At 46.6% G+C, this 14,630-nt stretch overlaps 1 protein-coding gene across 1 annotated transcript in view; it reads left to right on the forward strand.

Annotated features, from left to right (window-relative positions):
* Nucleotides 1-14,138, forward strand: part of LOC121860639 (head-specific guanylate cyclase-like) — a 48,202-nt gene extending 34,064 nt beyond the window's left edge. The window contains 12 exon segments of the mRNA XM_042357907.1: nt 181-590; nt 593-769; nt 1,024-1,072; nt 1,075-1,181; nt 4,904-5,083; nt 6,016-6,154; nt 6,595-6,648; nt 6,651-6,760; nt 9,226-9,304; nt 9,307-9,368; nt 11,550-11,704; nt 13,377-14,138. Of these exon segments, the coding sequence (XP_042213841.1) occupies nt 181-590; nt 593-769; nt 1,024-1,072; nt 1,075-1,181; nt 4,904-5,083; nt 6,016-6,154; nt 6,595-6,648; nt 6,651-6,760; nt 9,226-9,304; nt 9,307-9,368; nt 11,550-11,704; nt 13,377-13,572 (1,718 nt within the window). The 3' untranslated portion in view covers nt 13,573-14,138.
* The last annotated feature ends 492 nt before the right edge of the window (nt 14,139-14,630 follow it).

Raw genomic sequence — 14,630 nt, forward strand, 5'->3', positions numbered from 1 at the left:
TTAGGATTAAGTTAGATCAGGTTAAGTTAGGTTAGGTTAGGTTAGGTTAGGATTAAGTTAGATCAGGTTAGGTTAGCTTTGGCTGGAGTCTAGTAGGATAAGGGGCCCATTAGACCAGCAGGTGGATGGTGAGGAGGACCTTGCTCATATAATTGTCTTCTGTCTCTCCTGCACCTTCAGAAGTGTCGCCGGAGGACTTTATGCGTCGCCTGGGCCGGGAGTACGTGAAGGAGTGTCGCCGGCAGCACGGGAAAGCTCTGGAGAGCCTCGGCTACAACCTGGATGGTTTCCTCACCAACCTGACGGGAATCTGCGACATCATCAAGACCAACTCTAACCTGAAGACGAAGAACGACGTGCCCAACCTCGTCTGCAACCGTCAGGAGGAGAGGGTCGTCCTGCACTTCTTCACCAACAGGGAACCCATCAGGTACTTCGTCGGGGGAGTGATCGAGGGCGTGAGTCTCCAGGTGTTCTGCAGGAGGGTGACCGTCGCCTGTGATAAGTGCGACACACCTAACGGCAACAGATCCAACCACAGATTCTACTTCAAGTACACCATTGTGGATGAGTGTGTGGAGCCGGCCATCAGCAGCGGCTCTTCACACAACGGGAGGAGAGACCAACCGCGGGCCATGGCTCTTACGTCTCCTCCTCCAGCGTTAAAGACTCCAAGATCGGTGTCAACAGCTTCTGCAAGGCGTTCCCATGGCACTTTGTGTGTAACAAGGCCATGAGAATAACACAGATGGGATCAGGACTTCTGCAGGTGGGTGGTGGTGGCGGTCATATGACACCATTTTAATGACGCACTCTACTCCTCTTTACAGTTGGGCTATTGGGTTGTGATTTTACGGCTTCTCTCTCTCACCTTTAGGAACAAGAAGCATCACCTGCAAGAATAATCAAGGCAATTCTCTGTCCCTCAGGTGTGGGTGTTAGTTAAAGGGTAGTGGTGACTCTCACACACTCTTCACACACCTCACTTCACACACTTCACCACTCACACTGTCACCTCTCCAGGTGTTCGGCCAGCAGCCCCTCCGTCAGGGTGAGGAGGTCTCCACGTACTGGTGTCCCCTGAAGGCACTACTCTCACCTATGATCAAGTCATCACCCGGATCAACACAGCCTACGTCCTGGCCATCAAGAGCCAGCCATGTTCCCGCTCGAAGATGAAGGTGAGAGATAGTGAGAGACAGTGAGAGATAGTAGTGATGAAGGTGAGAGACAGTGAGAGATAGTAGTGTTGAAGGTGAGGGCTAGTGAGAGACAGTGAGAGATAGTAGTGTTGAAGGTGGGTGAGAGATAATGGTGGTAAGAGATAGTGTGGGAGAGATAGAGAGATAGCAGGAGACAGGTGAGAGGCAGCAGTGTTCCCGTCTTATGAAAAGGAGAGATAATGGGTGAGACACACGTAAGACCTAACCTAATTCAACCTAACGTTCCAGTGTTTCTCAAACTTGTTCACATCATGAGGAACACTCAACATGGACCCCTTCAGTTCTCTCCCTCACAATAATGATCAAAATAAAATGTTTTGGTTCTCTTCCTTTATTTTAATGTTTTCAATCATCAAACAGAATGAATATTTTGTTACAGTTCAATGGGATGGATGATAATTGTTTCCTAGTCGACTGATTCGAGGTTGAGTCACTGATAAAGCACATCTCATGTCTGGGTCCACATGTAACCGGTTTCGACTTTTATTCTCTACTTGAAGAAGGTGGAGAAACCAGATTAACATAAATAAGTAGTAGAAAATGGCAAGAGGACTCGAAGTGCGATCTCACTAACGTTAGGATATGACTGATACATTGAGCACCAGAATACAGTCAGAGATTTATATATATTTCTCCCCCTAACAAGACAAAGTAACAAAAAAAAGAGTTGAATCAGAGTTTCCACATTTCCTCCAAGCATATACTACTTACACTAGCCTGCCATGGCCCCCAGTTTGAGAAACACTGATCTAGCTAACCAAACCTAACCTAACCTAACCACCGCCCACATTAGGGTCTTTAATCATCAGATGTAATAAACAGGGGTGCTTAATCTTCACGTCGTCCCAAATACACGTAAAAAATCATAAAATAATAAAAGTAAGGAAACAGACGATAAGAGGAAAGGAAAATAAAGATAGATGGATAAATACAAATATACAGACAGACAAAGACAGACACAAAGATAACTATATGGACAGACAGACAGACAGACAGACAGACAGACAGACAGACAGACAGACAGACGAAGACACAAAATCAAGTCATTCTGAATAATTAGGTGTTTTTTGAGCGTAACATTATCCCCCAGGTGCTGAGAGGGAGTAAAGGAGAGTTTTATAATACACCGTGGAGCTATATATATATATTGACTTAATACACCAGGCTTATAGTACACATTATGAGTCTAGTCTTATTAATACTTTATATGAGGCCTGTGTGTGTGTGTGTGTGTGTGTGTGTGTGTGTGTGTGTGTGTGTGTGTGTGTGTGTGTGTGTGTGTGGGGGGCGTCAATTACAGGGAAAGAATAACAGGACGCAATTAAGAAGAGGTTATCTAAGGGTGTACGCCAGGCGATAATGAATGCTTGTACTGGCGCTGTGGACAGGTGTAAGAGAGCCCTGGGGAGAAATAAATACTCGTTCTCTAGCTAATTCCCATGACTCGCCGGGTAGAGCGAACGCCAGGCGATACTAAGTGCTCTTACTGACGCGCTTTTTATTGGAACGCGAAGTGGAAAGGAAAAGCCAGACGCTGTCGATCGCCCGTGGTGGCACTGTCAAGGGGTTTTAGACATATCAGGAGTTATAAAAGAGATGGGTGACAAGGGGTGGGAATGGAAGTGCCAGGAGTTGTTGATCGCTCGTGGTGGCACTGTCAGGAGGCTTTACACGTATCAATAGTTGGAGGAGAGGAAAGGGTATTGATCCCTCCTCCCCCTCCACCTCCACCACAACCACCCCTCACAACCTCCCCCAACAATCATCCTTCACAGCCTCTCCACCAACCCTCCAACACCACCACCCATCCCCAACCCCCCCACCACCCCACACGGCCCTCCAACACCCCCACCATGCCCCTCCAACACCCCCACCATCCTCCTCCAACACCCCACCATCCTCCTCCAACACCCCCACCACCACCCTCCAACACCACCCACCACCACCCCCCAACACCCCCAAACCCTCCAACACTCCACCACCACCCCACACGGCCTCACTACCACCACCTCCAACACCCTCCTCCAACATCCTGACCACCACTTTCCAACACCCCACCACCACCTTCCAACACCCCCCACCACCTCAAGCTGACCTATCGGCCAATTGAACCAAAGAGATGCACCATGAAGCTTGCATGAGACACGGGTGAGGGAGCTGTACTGGAGGTGGGGGGCAGCCGGGGGGAGCAGTACTGGGGGAGGGGAGCAGTATCGGGGAGCAGTATCGGGGAAGCAGTACCGGGGAGGGGGAGCAGTACTGCTGGGGAGCAGTACGGGGGGGGGCAGTACCGGGGTGGAGGGGGGGAAGAGGGACGTGCGTGGAGGATTGTCACAGAAGGGAGGAGACATTGCAGGAGGAGAGGAGGGGAGGGGAGGAGAGAGGAGAGGAGGGGAGAGAGGAGAGGAGGGAGAGAGGTGCACAAAGAGGGAGGAGAAGAAGAGAGAGAGAGAGACAGACAGAGGAAACAAAGAATGGAACAGAGAGAAACAGAGAATGAAGGAGAGAGAGAGACAACGAATGAAGGGGAAAGAGAACACCAACCATACGAAGAAGGAATAGATGAAGAAGACAATCATGGTAGATGAGTATAACCACAACACAACCGGGAAGTATAAACACAACACAACCGGGAAGTATAACCACACCACAACCAGGAAGTATAACCACAACACAACCAGAAGTATAACCACAACACAACCGGGAAGTATAACCACAACACAACCGGGAAGTATAACCACAACACAACCAGGAAGTATAATCACAACACAACCAGGAAGTATAACCACAACACAACCAGGAAGTATAACCACAACACAACCGGGAAGTATAACCACAACACAACCGGGAATTATAACCACAACACAACCAGGAAGTATAATCACAACACAACGGGAAGTATAACCAACACAACCGAAGTATAACTTTTAACTGCCGTAAATGTCTCAAAGTTACCTCGCACCATCTAAACACTTCACCAGGTAAGTGTGTGTGTGTGTGTGTGTGTGTGTGTGTGTGTGTGTGTGTGTGTGTGTGTGTGTGTGTGTGGCTTAGCTCCTTTGACGATGTAATGAGATGTATCTAGGTTTGGTTTGGTTAGGTTAGGTTTGGTTAGGTTAGGTTTGGTTAGGTTACGTTATTATTGAAATATTACAGAAGTTCTTGTTATTGTTGTTATAATTAGCGTCATTCATGTTATTTTATTGTTATTGAAAATCTGAGTTATTGTTATTTTTGTTCTCATTAATTCTGAAAGTTGCTGAGTTCGTTCTTCACCTTGTTCTTCCTTCTACAGAACGTAGATGAGCTTAAAGGCGATATCTGTTCTTGTTCTTGTAACTTCAGGGCACAGTGTTCATCATGTTCTTGTAACTTCACGGCACAGTGTTCATCATGTTCTTGTTCTAGTAGCTTCAGGGCACAGTGTTCATCATGTTCTTGTTCTTGTAACTTCAGGGCACAGTGTTCATCATGTTCTTGTTCTTGTAGCTTCAGGGTACAGTGTTCATCATGTTCTTGTAGCTTCAGACACAGTGTTCATCATGTTCTTGTAGCTTCAGACAGTGTTCATCATGTTCTTGTAGCTTCAGACACAGTGTTCATCATGTTCTTGTAGCTTCAGGGCACAGTGTTCATCATGTTCTCGCCCTTGAAACACCAACTTGTTCTTCCCCCTACAGAACATGGAGCTAAAGGGGCAGATGGTGGTTTGCCCTGAGAGTGACTCCCTGCTCTTCGTCGGGTCGCCTCTGATAGATGGCCTCACAGCCCTCACCTCTCGGGGACTCTACCTCTCCGATATCCCCATCCACGACGCCACCAGGGACGTTATCCTGGTGGGGGAGCAGTCTAGGGCCCAGGTGAGGTGTGTGTGGGGCCCAGGTGAGGTTGGGGCCCAGGAGTGTGTGGGGCCCAGGTGAGTTGGCCCAGGTGGTGTGTGGCCCAGGTGAGTGTGTGTGGGGCCCAGGTGAGTGTGTGGGGCCCAGGTGAGTGTGTGTGGACAGGTGAGTGTAGGGGACCCAGGTGAGGTGTGTGGGAGGGGCCCAGGGAGTGTGTGGGGCCCAGGTGAGTGTGTGTGTGGCCCAGGTGAGTGTGTGTGACAGGTGAGTGTGTGTTAGATGACTGTGAGCATGTGTGTGTGTGTGGGGGGGGGTGACAGCCACACCATTAACAGGGCTGTCCTCCGTCACAACACTCCACACAACACCTCCCAATACCTGTAATAATGTCACCTGTGTTTCTGCCCATCACCATCAGCCATCAAGCCAACACCTCATCGAAGCCTTCATTATGTTTCCTATTATGTCTCCCCATTAGCCATCACTCCAAGACCCCCTCCCTTCCCCCACCCCCTTCCCTCCCTTTCCCTTACCTCTCATCTATTCTATCTTAATTATCACAGTCCTCTTTTTTTCGTTCTATTCGTTTAATATTCTCTTGTTACTGACCTCGTTCCTGTCATTCTCTTCTTTCCTCTTCACTTTATCATCTCTCTGACCCTCAACATTTTCATCAAGAATATCACAGAGTCCTCGTGGGCGGAGAAGAGAGGCGGTCTTTTGTCACAGGATGGACTTGAGCACCCAATAAACCTTCAACAACTTGTTATTTCTATTTTCTCCCAGGATGGTCTCAAGCACCCAAGTAGCCTGGTATCTGCAGTAAAGGGATTTTTTTCCAGGATGGTCTCAAGCACCCATGAAACCTTCAGTAACCTGGTCATTATATTTTTCCCAGGATGGTCTCAAGCATCCAATAACCTTCAGTTACCAGGCCATTGTATTTTTCCCAGGATGGTCTCAAGAGGAGGATGGCCCAACTGAAGGATTCAATCGAGGACACGAACAACGCCGTGGACAAGGAGAGAGAGAAGAACGTCTCTCTCCTTCACCTCATCTTCCCTCCTGACATAGCCAAGAGACTTTGGCTAGGTGAGTCTTACAGCTATCTTGAGTTATCTTACGGTGTTCCGTCTATCTTAGGTTATCTTAAAGTGTTCCGGCTATCTCAGGCTATCTTAAAGTGTTCCGCATCTTGAGTTATCTTACTGCCAAAATAACCGGCGTGCCATCTCGATTACCATGATATCCCAAAACCTGTTCTCATGGCGTGGCATTCCAAGACATCCTGACACCCATACACATATCTCCTTATACCAAGATATCATAACACTCACTAACATCACCCTTATACCAACACATAATCTAACCAAACCAAACCAAACCAAACCAAACCAAACCTAACCAAACCAAACCAAACCAAACCTAACCTAACCAAACCAAACCTAACCAAACCAAACCAAACCAAACCTAACCAAACCAAACCTAACCTAACCAAACCAAACCTAACCTAACCCATCTCTCTAACCCAGGTGAGGTGATCCAGGCCCAGAAACACGACGAGGTGACCATGTTATTCAGCGACATCAGGGCTTCACCTCCATCTGCAGCACCGCCACCCCCCTCATGGTCATCAACATGCTACAGAACCTCTACACACAGTTTGATGCTTACTGTGGCCATCTGGATGTTTACAAGGTGAGAGGGGGGAGGGGAGGGAGGGAGGGGAGGGGGAGGGAGGGGAGGTGAGAGAGGAAGGGGTGGGGAGGGGAGGAGGTGAGTGGTGGGCGGTTATACGTTACGTTCACCCTTCTAGCCCGCAGATGATTATTTTTTGTATTACTAGCTCAGGTTTTATTAAATGTGTGTGTGTGTGTGTGTGTGTGTGTGTGTTCAGTAGGGTGAGGGTTATTGGGTAGGTCTCTCTCGTTTGTGTATGTATGTACAGTATGTATGGCGACCTGTAATGGTGAGCATGCTCGCCTCCTGCAACGAGTGGACCTGCCTGATGTCCGGGCAGAGTGAAACTATGGGCAAGTTTCTTTACGCCATTTGCCTCTGTCTACCCAGCAGTAATTGGGGACCTGGATGTTAATCGATTTGGTGATCGTGTTCCGGGGTAATGGTTAGCCAGTGCAGTTGGCGAGTTGTCCGGTCTTCTCGGACTATTCCTTGACACTGGGTCATGCAGCTCGTTAACTCAGGGTGGCCCATAGCTCGGGCTCATGGTAGGCTCTCGGGAGCTCCGTATCTGTGTTGTTCAGATCTCGAGCGGTGCACCAGGGAGGGCAGAGGGCGTGGCCGGCGGAACAAACTGTGTTCCTCTGGCTTAGGACATAATGTAAGTTTATAATAGGGTGATTGTTAGAGTATTGTTTTATATTTATGTAACTGTTGTATGAGTGTGGCGATTGTTACTGTTTCATTATTGCTGGTTGTTGTTGTTTCTTGTCAATATATTGTGTATTTCAACATTGCGTTTGCTACTCCTCTCCTATAGTGATGTAGAATACCTGAGTAAGACTGAATAGTACAGGAGCAATAGGCTGAAGATGAGGTGAAATGTAAGTAAACAAAACATTGGAGTCTGTGGGGGTCGGTTACCGCCTGGTGTCCAGCTCAGGAACAAAACCTCCTAACAAAATTGTGTTGGCAAATCGATTAACATCCAGGTCCCCAATTACTGCTGGGTAGACAGAGGCAAATGGGGTAAAGAAACCTGCCCACAGTTTCACCCTGCCCGGGGATCGAACCTGGGTCCACAAGCATATACGCACAAACATACACATTCACCAGCATATCCACACAGTCATACACCTACACACACACACAACCATACACACACACACACACACACACACCCGTAATATCCATCACCGCGGAATTATCACATAAGTTATATCTCTCCGGCATAACATACACGAGTTGCCATCAAGAAATATATGCAAACCAATGGATTACATTAACATCAGCAACAGACCCAATCAGCTTTTCATGCATAGCTGATCAGAAGACAAACACACGTACACACACCTGACACATACCTGACTGAGCACACCTTGGCACACCAAACTTACGAGGGGTACCATCCATGAGTGACCGCATTGTACCGCCGGTGGTTCAGATATATGTGTGTGTGTGTGTGTGTGTGTGTGTGTGTGTGTGTGTGTGTGTGTGTGCAATCATTTGTCTATTAACAGTTCAAATCAACAACAAATCCACTCACCAACATTACGAATCACAAACGAATCATCTCACCAATCACTGAATCAATAAGGAATAATTAATAAGTAATATACCAATTACCATTTTTTATAATAATTGACCTACTTTTAGTTTACCTGTAATTAAGATGAGGTAATTACCTTTCCCGTTAGAGTCTCTTCACTCGGGTAACTCGAGGATCTCTCTCTCTCTCTCTCTCTCTCTCTCTCTCACGAACGCTACTAAGCTCATGTAATTAACCTGTATTTTAACACATCTACGTTTTTTACCTTTCTTCGTCTACTTGTCTTAATTAAGCTCTTCCTAATCCTTCTCTTCTTCGTTCATTTCTCTTTCTTTTATTATGTCTCTCTATTCCAACATTTATCATCTATCATTTATTTTAACATTTGATCATTTTAACTCACTCACTACAGTTAATCATCTCTAGTTGTTATGTATTTGTTAATTATCTCGTAATGTAATTAACACCCTTTAACACCTGCCTCTCTTAATTGGAGGTAAAGACAGATTTAACCTCAACTTAACATCTGTTCCTCGTAATACAGATGTTATTAACGTCGTTTTAACATCCTATTTTATTATCTGGGTGTTGTTAATTTGCCTTTTTTTAACACCTGTTTTTATTAACATCTTTAACTTTCACCTACAACTTTTATCACCTGTTCTACATTAACATCTGTTCTTACTAAACACCTGTCCTTCAATATTGTAACACCTGTCTACCATTAACACCTGTCCACCACTAATACCTACTCCATCAACACCTGTCCACCACTAACACCTGCCCATAAACACCTGTTCACCACTAATACCTACCCATCAACACCTGTCCACCACCAACACCCGTCCACCACTAACACCTGCTCATCAACACCTGTCCACCACCAACACCTGTCGACCACTAACACCTGCATCTCCTGACCCCTCGCCTACAGGTAGAGACCATTGGTGACGCGTACTGTGTGGCCGGGAACCTGCACCGTCGAGGTAAGTGGCACGCCCATCAGGTGGCCTGGTGGCGCTCAAGATGATGTGTTCCTGCACCACCCACACCACCCACGACGGCCAGCCTACAGGTGCGTGGGCGTGAAAGGCGGGGAGGGTGGGGGGAGGGGGGCAGGGTAGGGGGAGTGGGGGGAGGATGAAAGGGTGGAAAGAAGAAGGAAGAGGGAGGAATGAAAGAAACGGAAGTATGGAAAGGGGAGAGAGAAGAAGAAGGAAGGGGAGAGGGAGGAAGAAAGAAGGGGGAGAGAGGAAGAAGGAAGGAGAGGGGAGGAAGAAGAAGGAAGAGGAAGAGGGTGTGGGTTAGATCGCACAGGTGCGTGGGGAGGTGGAGGAGTGGGGAGGTGAGGAGAGGGCTGAGGGGAGAGTATAAGAGGGGGAATTAAGAGAGAGAGAGAGAGAGAGAGAGAGAGAGAGAGAGAGAGAGAGAGAGAGAGAGAGAGAGAGAGAGAGAGAGGAATAAGAAAGTAGATGCGTTAAGGGAGAGGAACAATGGAAGAAGGGAAATAGATGAACGAAGAGAAGAGATGGATGAATAGAGGAAAGAACGAAGGAAAGAAAGAACGAAAGGACAAAGGAAGGAAGGAAGGAAGGAAGGAAGGAAGGAAGGAAGGAAGGAATGAAGGAAGGAAGGAAAGGACGAAGGAAGGAAGGAAGGAAGGAAGGAACGAAAGGACAAAAGGAAGGAAGGAAGGAAGGAAGGAAGGAAGGAAGCGATAATTTGGGGAGAAATAACCCTGTAGGTAGGAATAGGGAAACACGATTGGATAAGAGGGAGGAAAGGAGCAGATAGGGATTAGATGTGAGGGTAAGGGAATAGGATAAGGCATGTGACGCTAAGGGCTGTAAGGAATAGGGATTAGGGATGTGAGGGTAAGGAATAGGATAAGGCATGGAGACGCTAAGGGCTGTAAGGAATAGGGATAGGGATGTGAGGGTAAGGGAATAGGGATAAGGCATGTGAGGCTAAGGGCTGTAAGGAATAGGGATAGGGATGAGGGTAAGGGAATAGGGATAAGGCATGTGAGGCTAAGGGGCTAAGGAATAGGATTAGGGATGTGAGGGTAAGGGAATAGGGATAAGGCATGTGAGGCTAAGGGCTGTAAGGAATAGGGATTAGGGATGTGAGGGGTAAGGGAATAGGGATAAGGCATGTGAGGCTAAGGGCTGTAAGGAATAGGGATTAGGGATAAGGGGTAAGGAATAGGGATAAGGCATGTGAGGCTAAGGGCTGTAAGGAAGGATTAGGGATGTGAGGGAATAGGATAAGGCATGTGACGCTAAGGGCTGTAGGAATAGGGATTAGGGATGTGAGGGTGGGAATAGGGATAAGGCATGTGAGGCTAAGGGCTAAGGAATAGGGATTAGGGATAAGGGTAAGGGAATAGGGATAAGGCATGTGAGGCTAAGGGCTGTAAGGAATAGGGATTAGGGATTAGGGTAAGGGACGAAGACTCAAATGACGCGTGTTTAGGGGGAGCTTAACGAGGACCAGCGGGTAATTAACGCCCAATGTTACTGCCACAGGTATTGATTCCCCTCAGGTAACAGTGCCACAGTTATTGATTCCCCTCAGGTAACAGTGCCACAGGTATTGATTCCCCTCAGGTAACAGTGCCACAGGTATTGATTCCCCTCAGGTAACAGTGCCACAGTTATTGATTCCCCTCAGGTAACAGTGCCACAGGTATTGATTCTCAGGATAACACAGGTATTGATTCCTCAGGTAAAGTGCCACAAGGTTGATTCCCCAGGTAACAGTGCCACAGGTATTGATTCCTCAGGTAACAGTGCCACAGGTATTGATTCCCCAGGTAACAGTGCCACAGGTATTGATTCCCCAGGTAACAGTGCCACAGGTATTGATTCCCCAGGTAACAGTGCCACAGGTATTGATTCCCCTCAGGTAACAGTGCCACAGGTATTGATTCCCCTCAGGTAACAGTGCCACAGGTATTGATTCCTCAGGTAACAGTGCCACAGGTATTGATTCCTCAGGTCAACAGTGCCACAGGTATTGATTCCCTCAGGTAACAGTGCCACAGGTATTGATTCCCCAGGTAACAGTGCCACAGGTATTGATTCCCCAGGTAACAGTGCCAGGTATTGATTCCCTCAGGTAACAGTGCCACAGTTGATTCCCCAGGTAACAGTGCCACAGCTAACATTATCACATCTAATAGCGTCACAGCTAATATTAACAAAGCCAACAGTGCCAGAGCTAACAGTGCCACAGCTAACAGTGCCACACCTACAGATGCGTATCGGCTTGCACACTGGACCGGTACTGGCTGGGGTGGTGGGGACAGTGATGCCTCGGTATTGTATGTTCGGCTCCAACGTCACTGTCGCCAACCAGTTCGAATCCACCTCAGAGCCGCTCAGAATTAACATCAGCCCCACCACGCACAGGTAAGCACAGGTGTTACATTGTTACCTTTAATGTAATAACTCTTAGATTAACTGTACAGGTAAGTTGTTACATTGTTACCTTTAATGTAATAACTCTTAGATTAACTGTACAGGTAAGTTGTTACATTGTTACCTTTAATGTAATAACTCTTAGATTAACTGTACAGGTAAGTTGTTACATTGTTACCTTTAATGTAATAACTCTTAGATTAACTGTACAGGTAAGTTGTTACATTGTTACCTTTAATGTAATAACTCTTAGATTAACTGTACAGGTAACCACAGGTAACTCGACCACCGGCTCTTAATACCACTGTTACCGTGTACGCCCTCCTTACTCAACTGACCCCGAGATCAAATTACAGGTACAAACTCCATTGTAAACGAGACTCCAGTATTCCTTTGTTCACCAATTAACAGTCGTCTGGAATACATTGTTACCTTGGGGCGACCACCAAGGTAACTCTAGTCCATTCTTCTATTGTTACTCCCAGAGATTAAAGGAATACTTGCTTATCCTACCACTGGTCTCTCGTTAGGTCACATAGACAATCTGGTCCCCCTCTATCCAGGTGAAAGGGTCTTTGAGGAGGACTAATGAAGAGGCAAATGAGTAGGTGTGAATTCAGATCCTATTTATACCCCCCATCACCCCCATCAACCCCCACCCCCATCCTCCCATCCCCCATCACACACACACATCCCTCTGAGTATTACTGAAGCCTGGGATGGAAACACACACACACACACACACACACACAGTTAATAAATCACAGGATGGAGTGGTTAGTACACCTGCCTAGCAGACAACAAATCCTAGGTTCGATTCCCAGTGAGAATAGAACTATTAGGTAATTCTAAATTTTCTTTATACGATATGTTCATTATATGTTCAATTAGTACAGCTAACTAACCAAACCAACCAACCAACTAAACACTCACCAACCAACCACCTAACCAACCAACCAACCACCTAACCAACAACCAACCAACCAACCATCCAACCACCTAACCAACCAACCATCCAACCACCTAACCAACAACACCTAACAACAACCACCTAACCAACACCCAACCACCCAACCACCAACCTAACCAACCAACCAACCAACTAACCAAACCACCAACCAACCCTAACCAACCACCCAACCACCCAACCAACAACCACCTAACCAACAACCCACCCAACCACCCAAACCAACAACCACCCAACCAACAACCACCTAACCAACCAACAACCACCTAACCAACAACCCAACCACCCAACCACCTAACCAACCACCCAACCAACCAACCACCTAACCTAACCTAACCAACCAACCACCTAACCAACAACCAACCATCCAACCACCTAACCAACAACCACCCAACCAACAACCCAACCACCCAACCACCTAACCAACCACCCAACCAACCAACCAACCACCCAACCAACAACCAACCATCCAACCACCCAACCAACAACCACCTAACCAACAACCACACCAACCAACCAACCAACCATCCAACCACCTAACCAACAACCACCTAACCAACCAACCACCTAACCAACCAACCAACCAACCATCCAACCACCTAACCAACAACCACCTAACCAACCAACCACCTAACCAACCAACCACCTAACCAACCACCTAACCAACATGAAATAATTCCATCTCTCTCACTACAGACTGCTGACCTCAGGCCCTGGGGAGTGGTCATTCACGCAACGAGAGAGGACCTGCCTGCCGAAGACCTTCCCACCAGATGAGCCAGGGTGCCCACACTTCCTGGACAGCTATCACCACCCTGGGATGAGTCCGCGGGTGCCCCTGGGTGAACATATCGAGAAGAGCCTGAGGAGGATGGAACTGAACCCATCCTGAGCAGACCACACGTTAGGTCAAAGGTCATTTGGGGGGAACATTATTTTGAGGGTTCGGATGTAAGGGCGAGTTTTCTGTGAGAGGGTTCAACGGATAGTGAGTAAGGGTGGTTATTGACCTCATGTAGTGATGGTGGTGGTGGAGGTGGTGATGGTGGTGGTGGTGGTGGTGATGATGATTATACTGATGGTGATGCTTATTATAATGATGATGATGATGATGATGATGGTAAAGGTGAACGAAAATGATGTTGATAATGATTGTGATTATTATGGTGATTAAAATGAGTAATAATAATGATGATGGTGGTGATGATGATAATGGTGATGGTGTTGATGATGGTGATGACAATGATGATAATGGCTAAAATTAATAATAATGACAATGTCGATGATAATGCCAATGATAATGATAATGAGGACCGTGATGATAATAATGACAATGATGAATATAATGGTAAATAAGTGTAGACAACCACATAAGCAACCCACGTGTTGGTGGTGTTAGTGGTGGTGATGGTGGTAGTGGTGGTGATGGTGGTAGTGGTGGTGATGGTGGTAGTGGTGGTGGTGGTGATGGTGGTAGTGGTGGTGACGGTGATAGTGGTAGTGGTAGTGATAGTGATAGTGGTAGTGATAGTGATAGTGGTAGTGGTGGTGGTAATGGTGATAGTGGTAGTGAGAGCAGGAGGAGGAGGAGAGTAACTGTCAAGAACAAGAATGATATCACCAATAAGTCTTGCACCAGACACTAATGGGAGGGTAGGTTAGGTTAGGTTAGGTTAGGTTAGGTTAGGTTAGGTTGGGTTAGGTTAGGTTAGTTACAAATAACTTAGAGATAATTACAGATGGGGAGAGATAATTACGAATAACTGAGACACAATTACGAATAAAACTGAGACAATTACGAATAACTGAGACACAATTACGAATAACTGAGAAAATAATGACTCAACTGTAAATAAATAAATAAAAAACATTTGTCTCTAAGGAAGAAGAAGAAATAGATTAAATTATTTGTACATTATAAAAAAAATCTATATATATGATCTATATTAT

This window comes from Homarus americanus, unplaced genomic scaffold (assembly GCF_018991925.1).
Source record: "Homarus americanus isolate GMGI-L3 unplaced genomic scaffold, GMGI_Hamer_2.0 scaffold11150, whole genome shotgun sequence".
Taxonomy (NCBI): Eukaryota; Metazoa; Arthropoda; class Malacostraca; order Decapoda; family Nephropidae; genus Homarus; species Homarus americanus.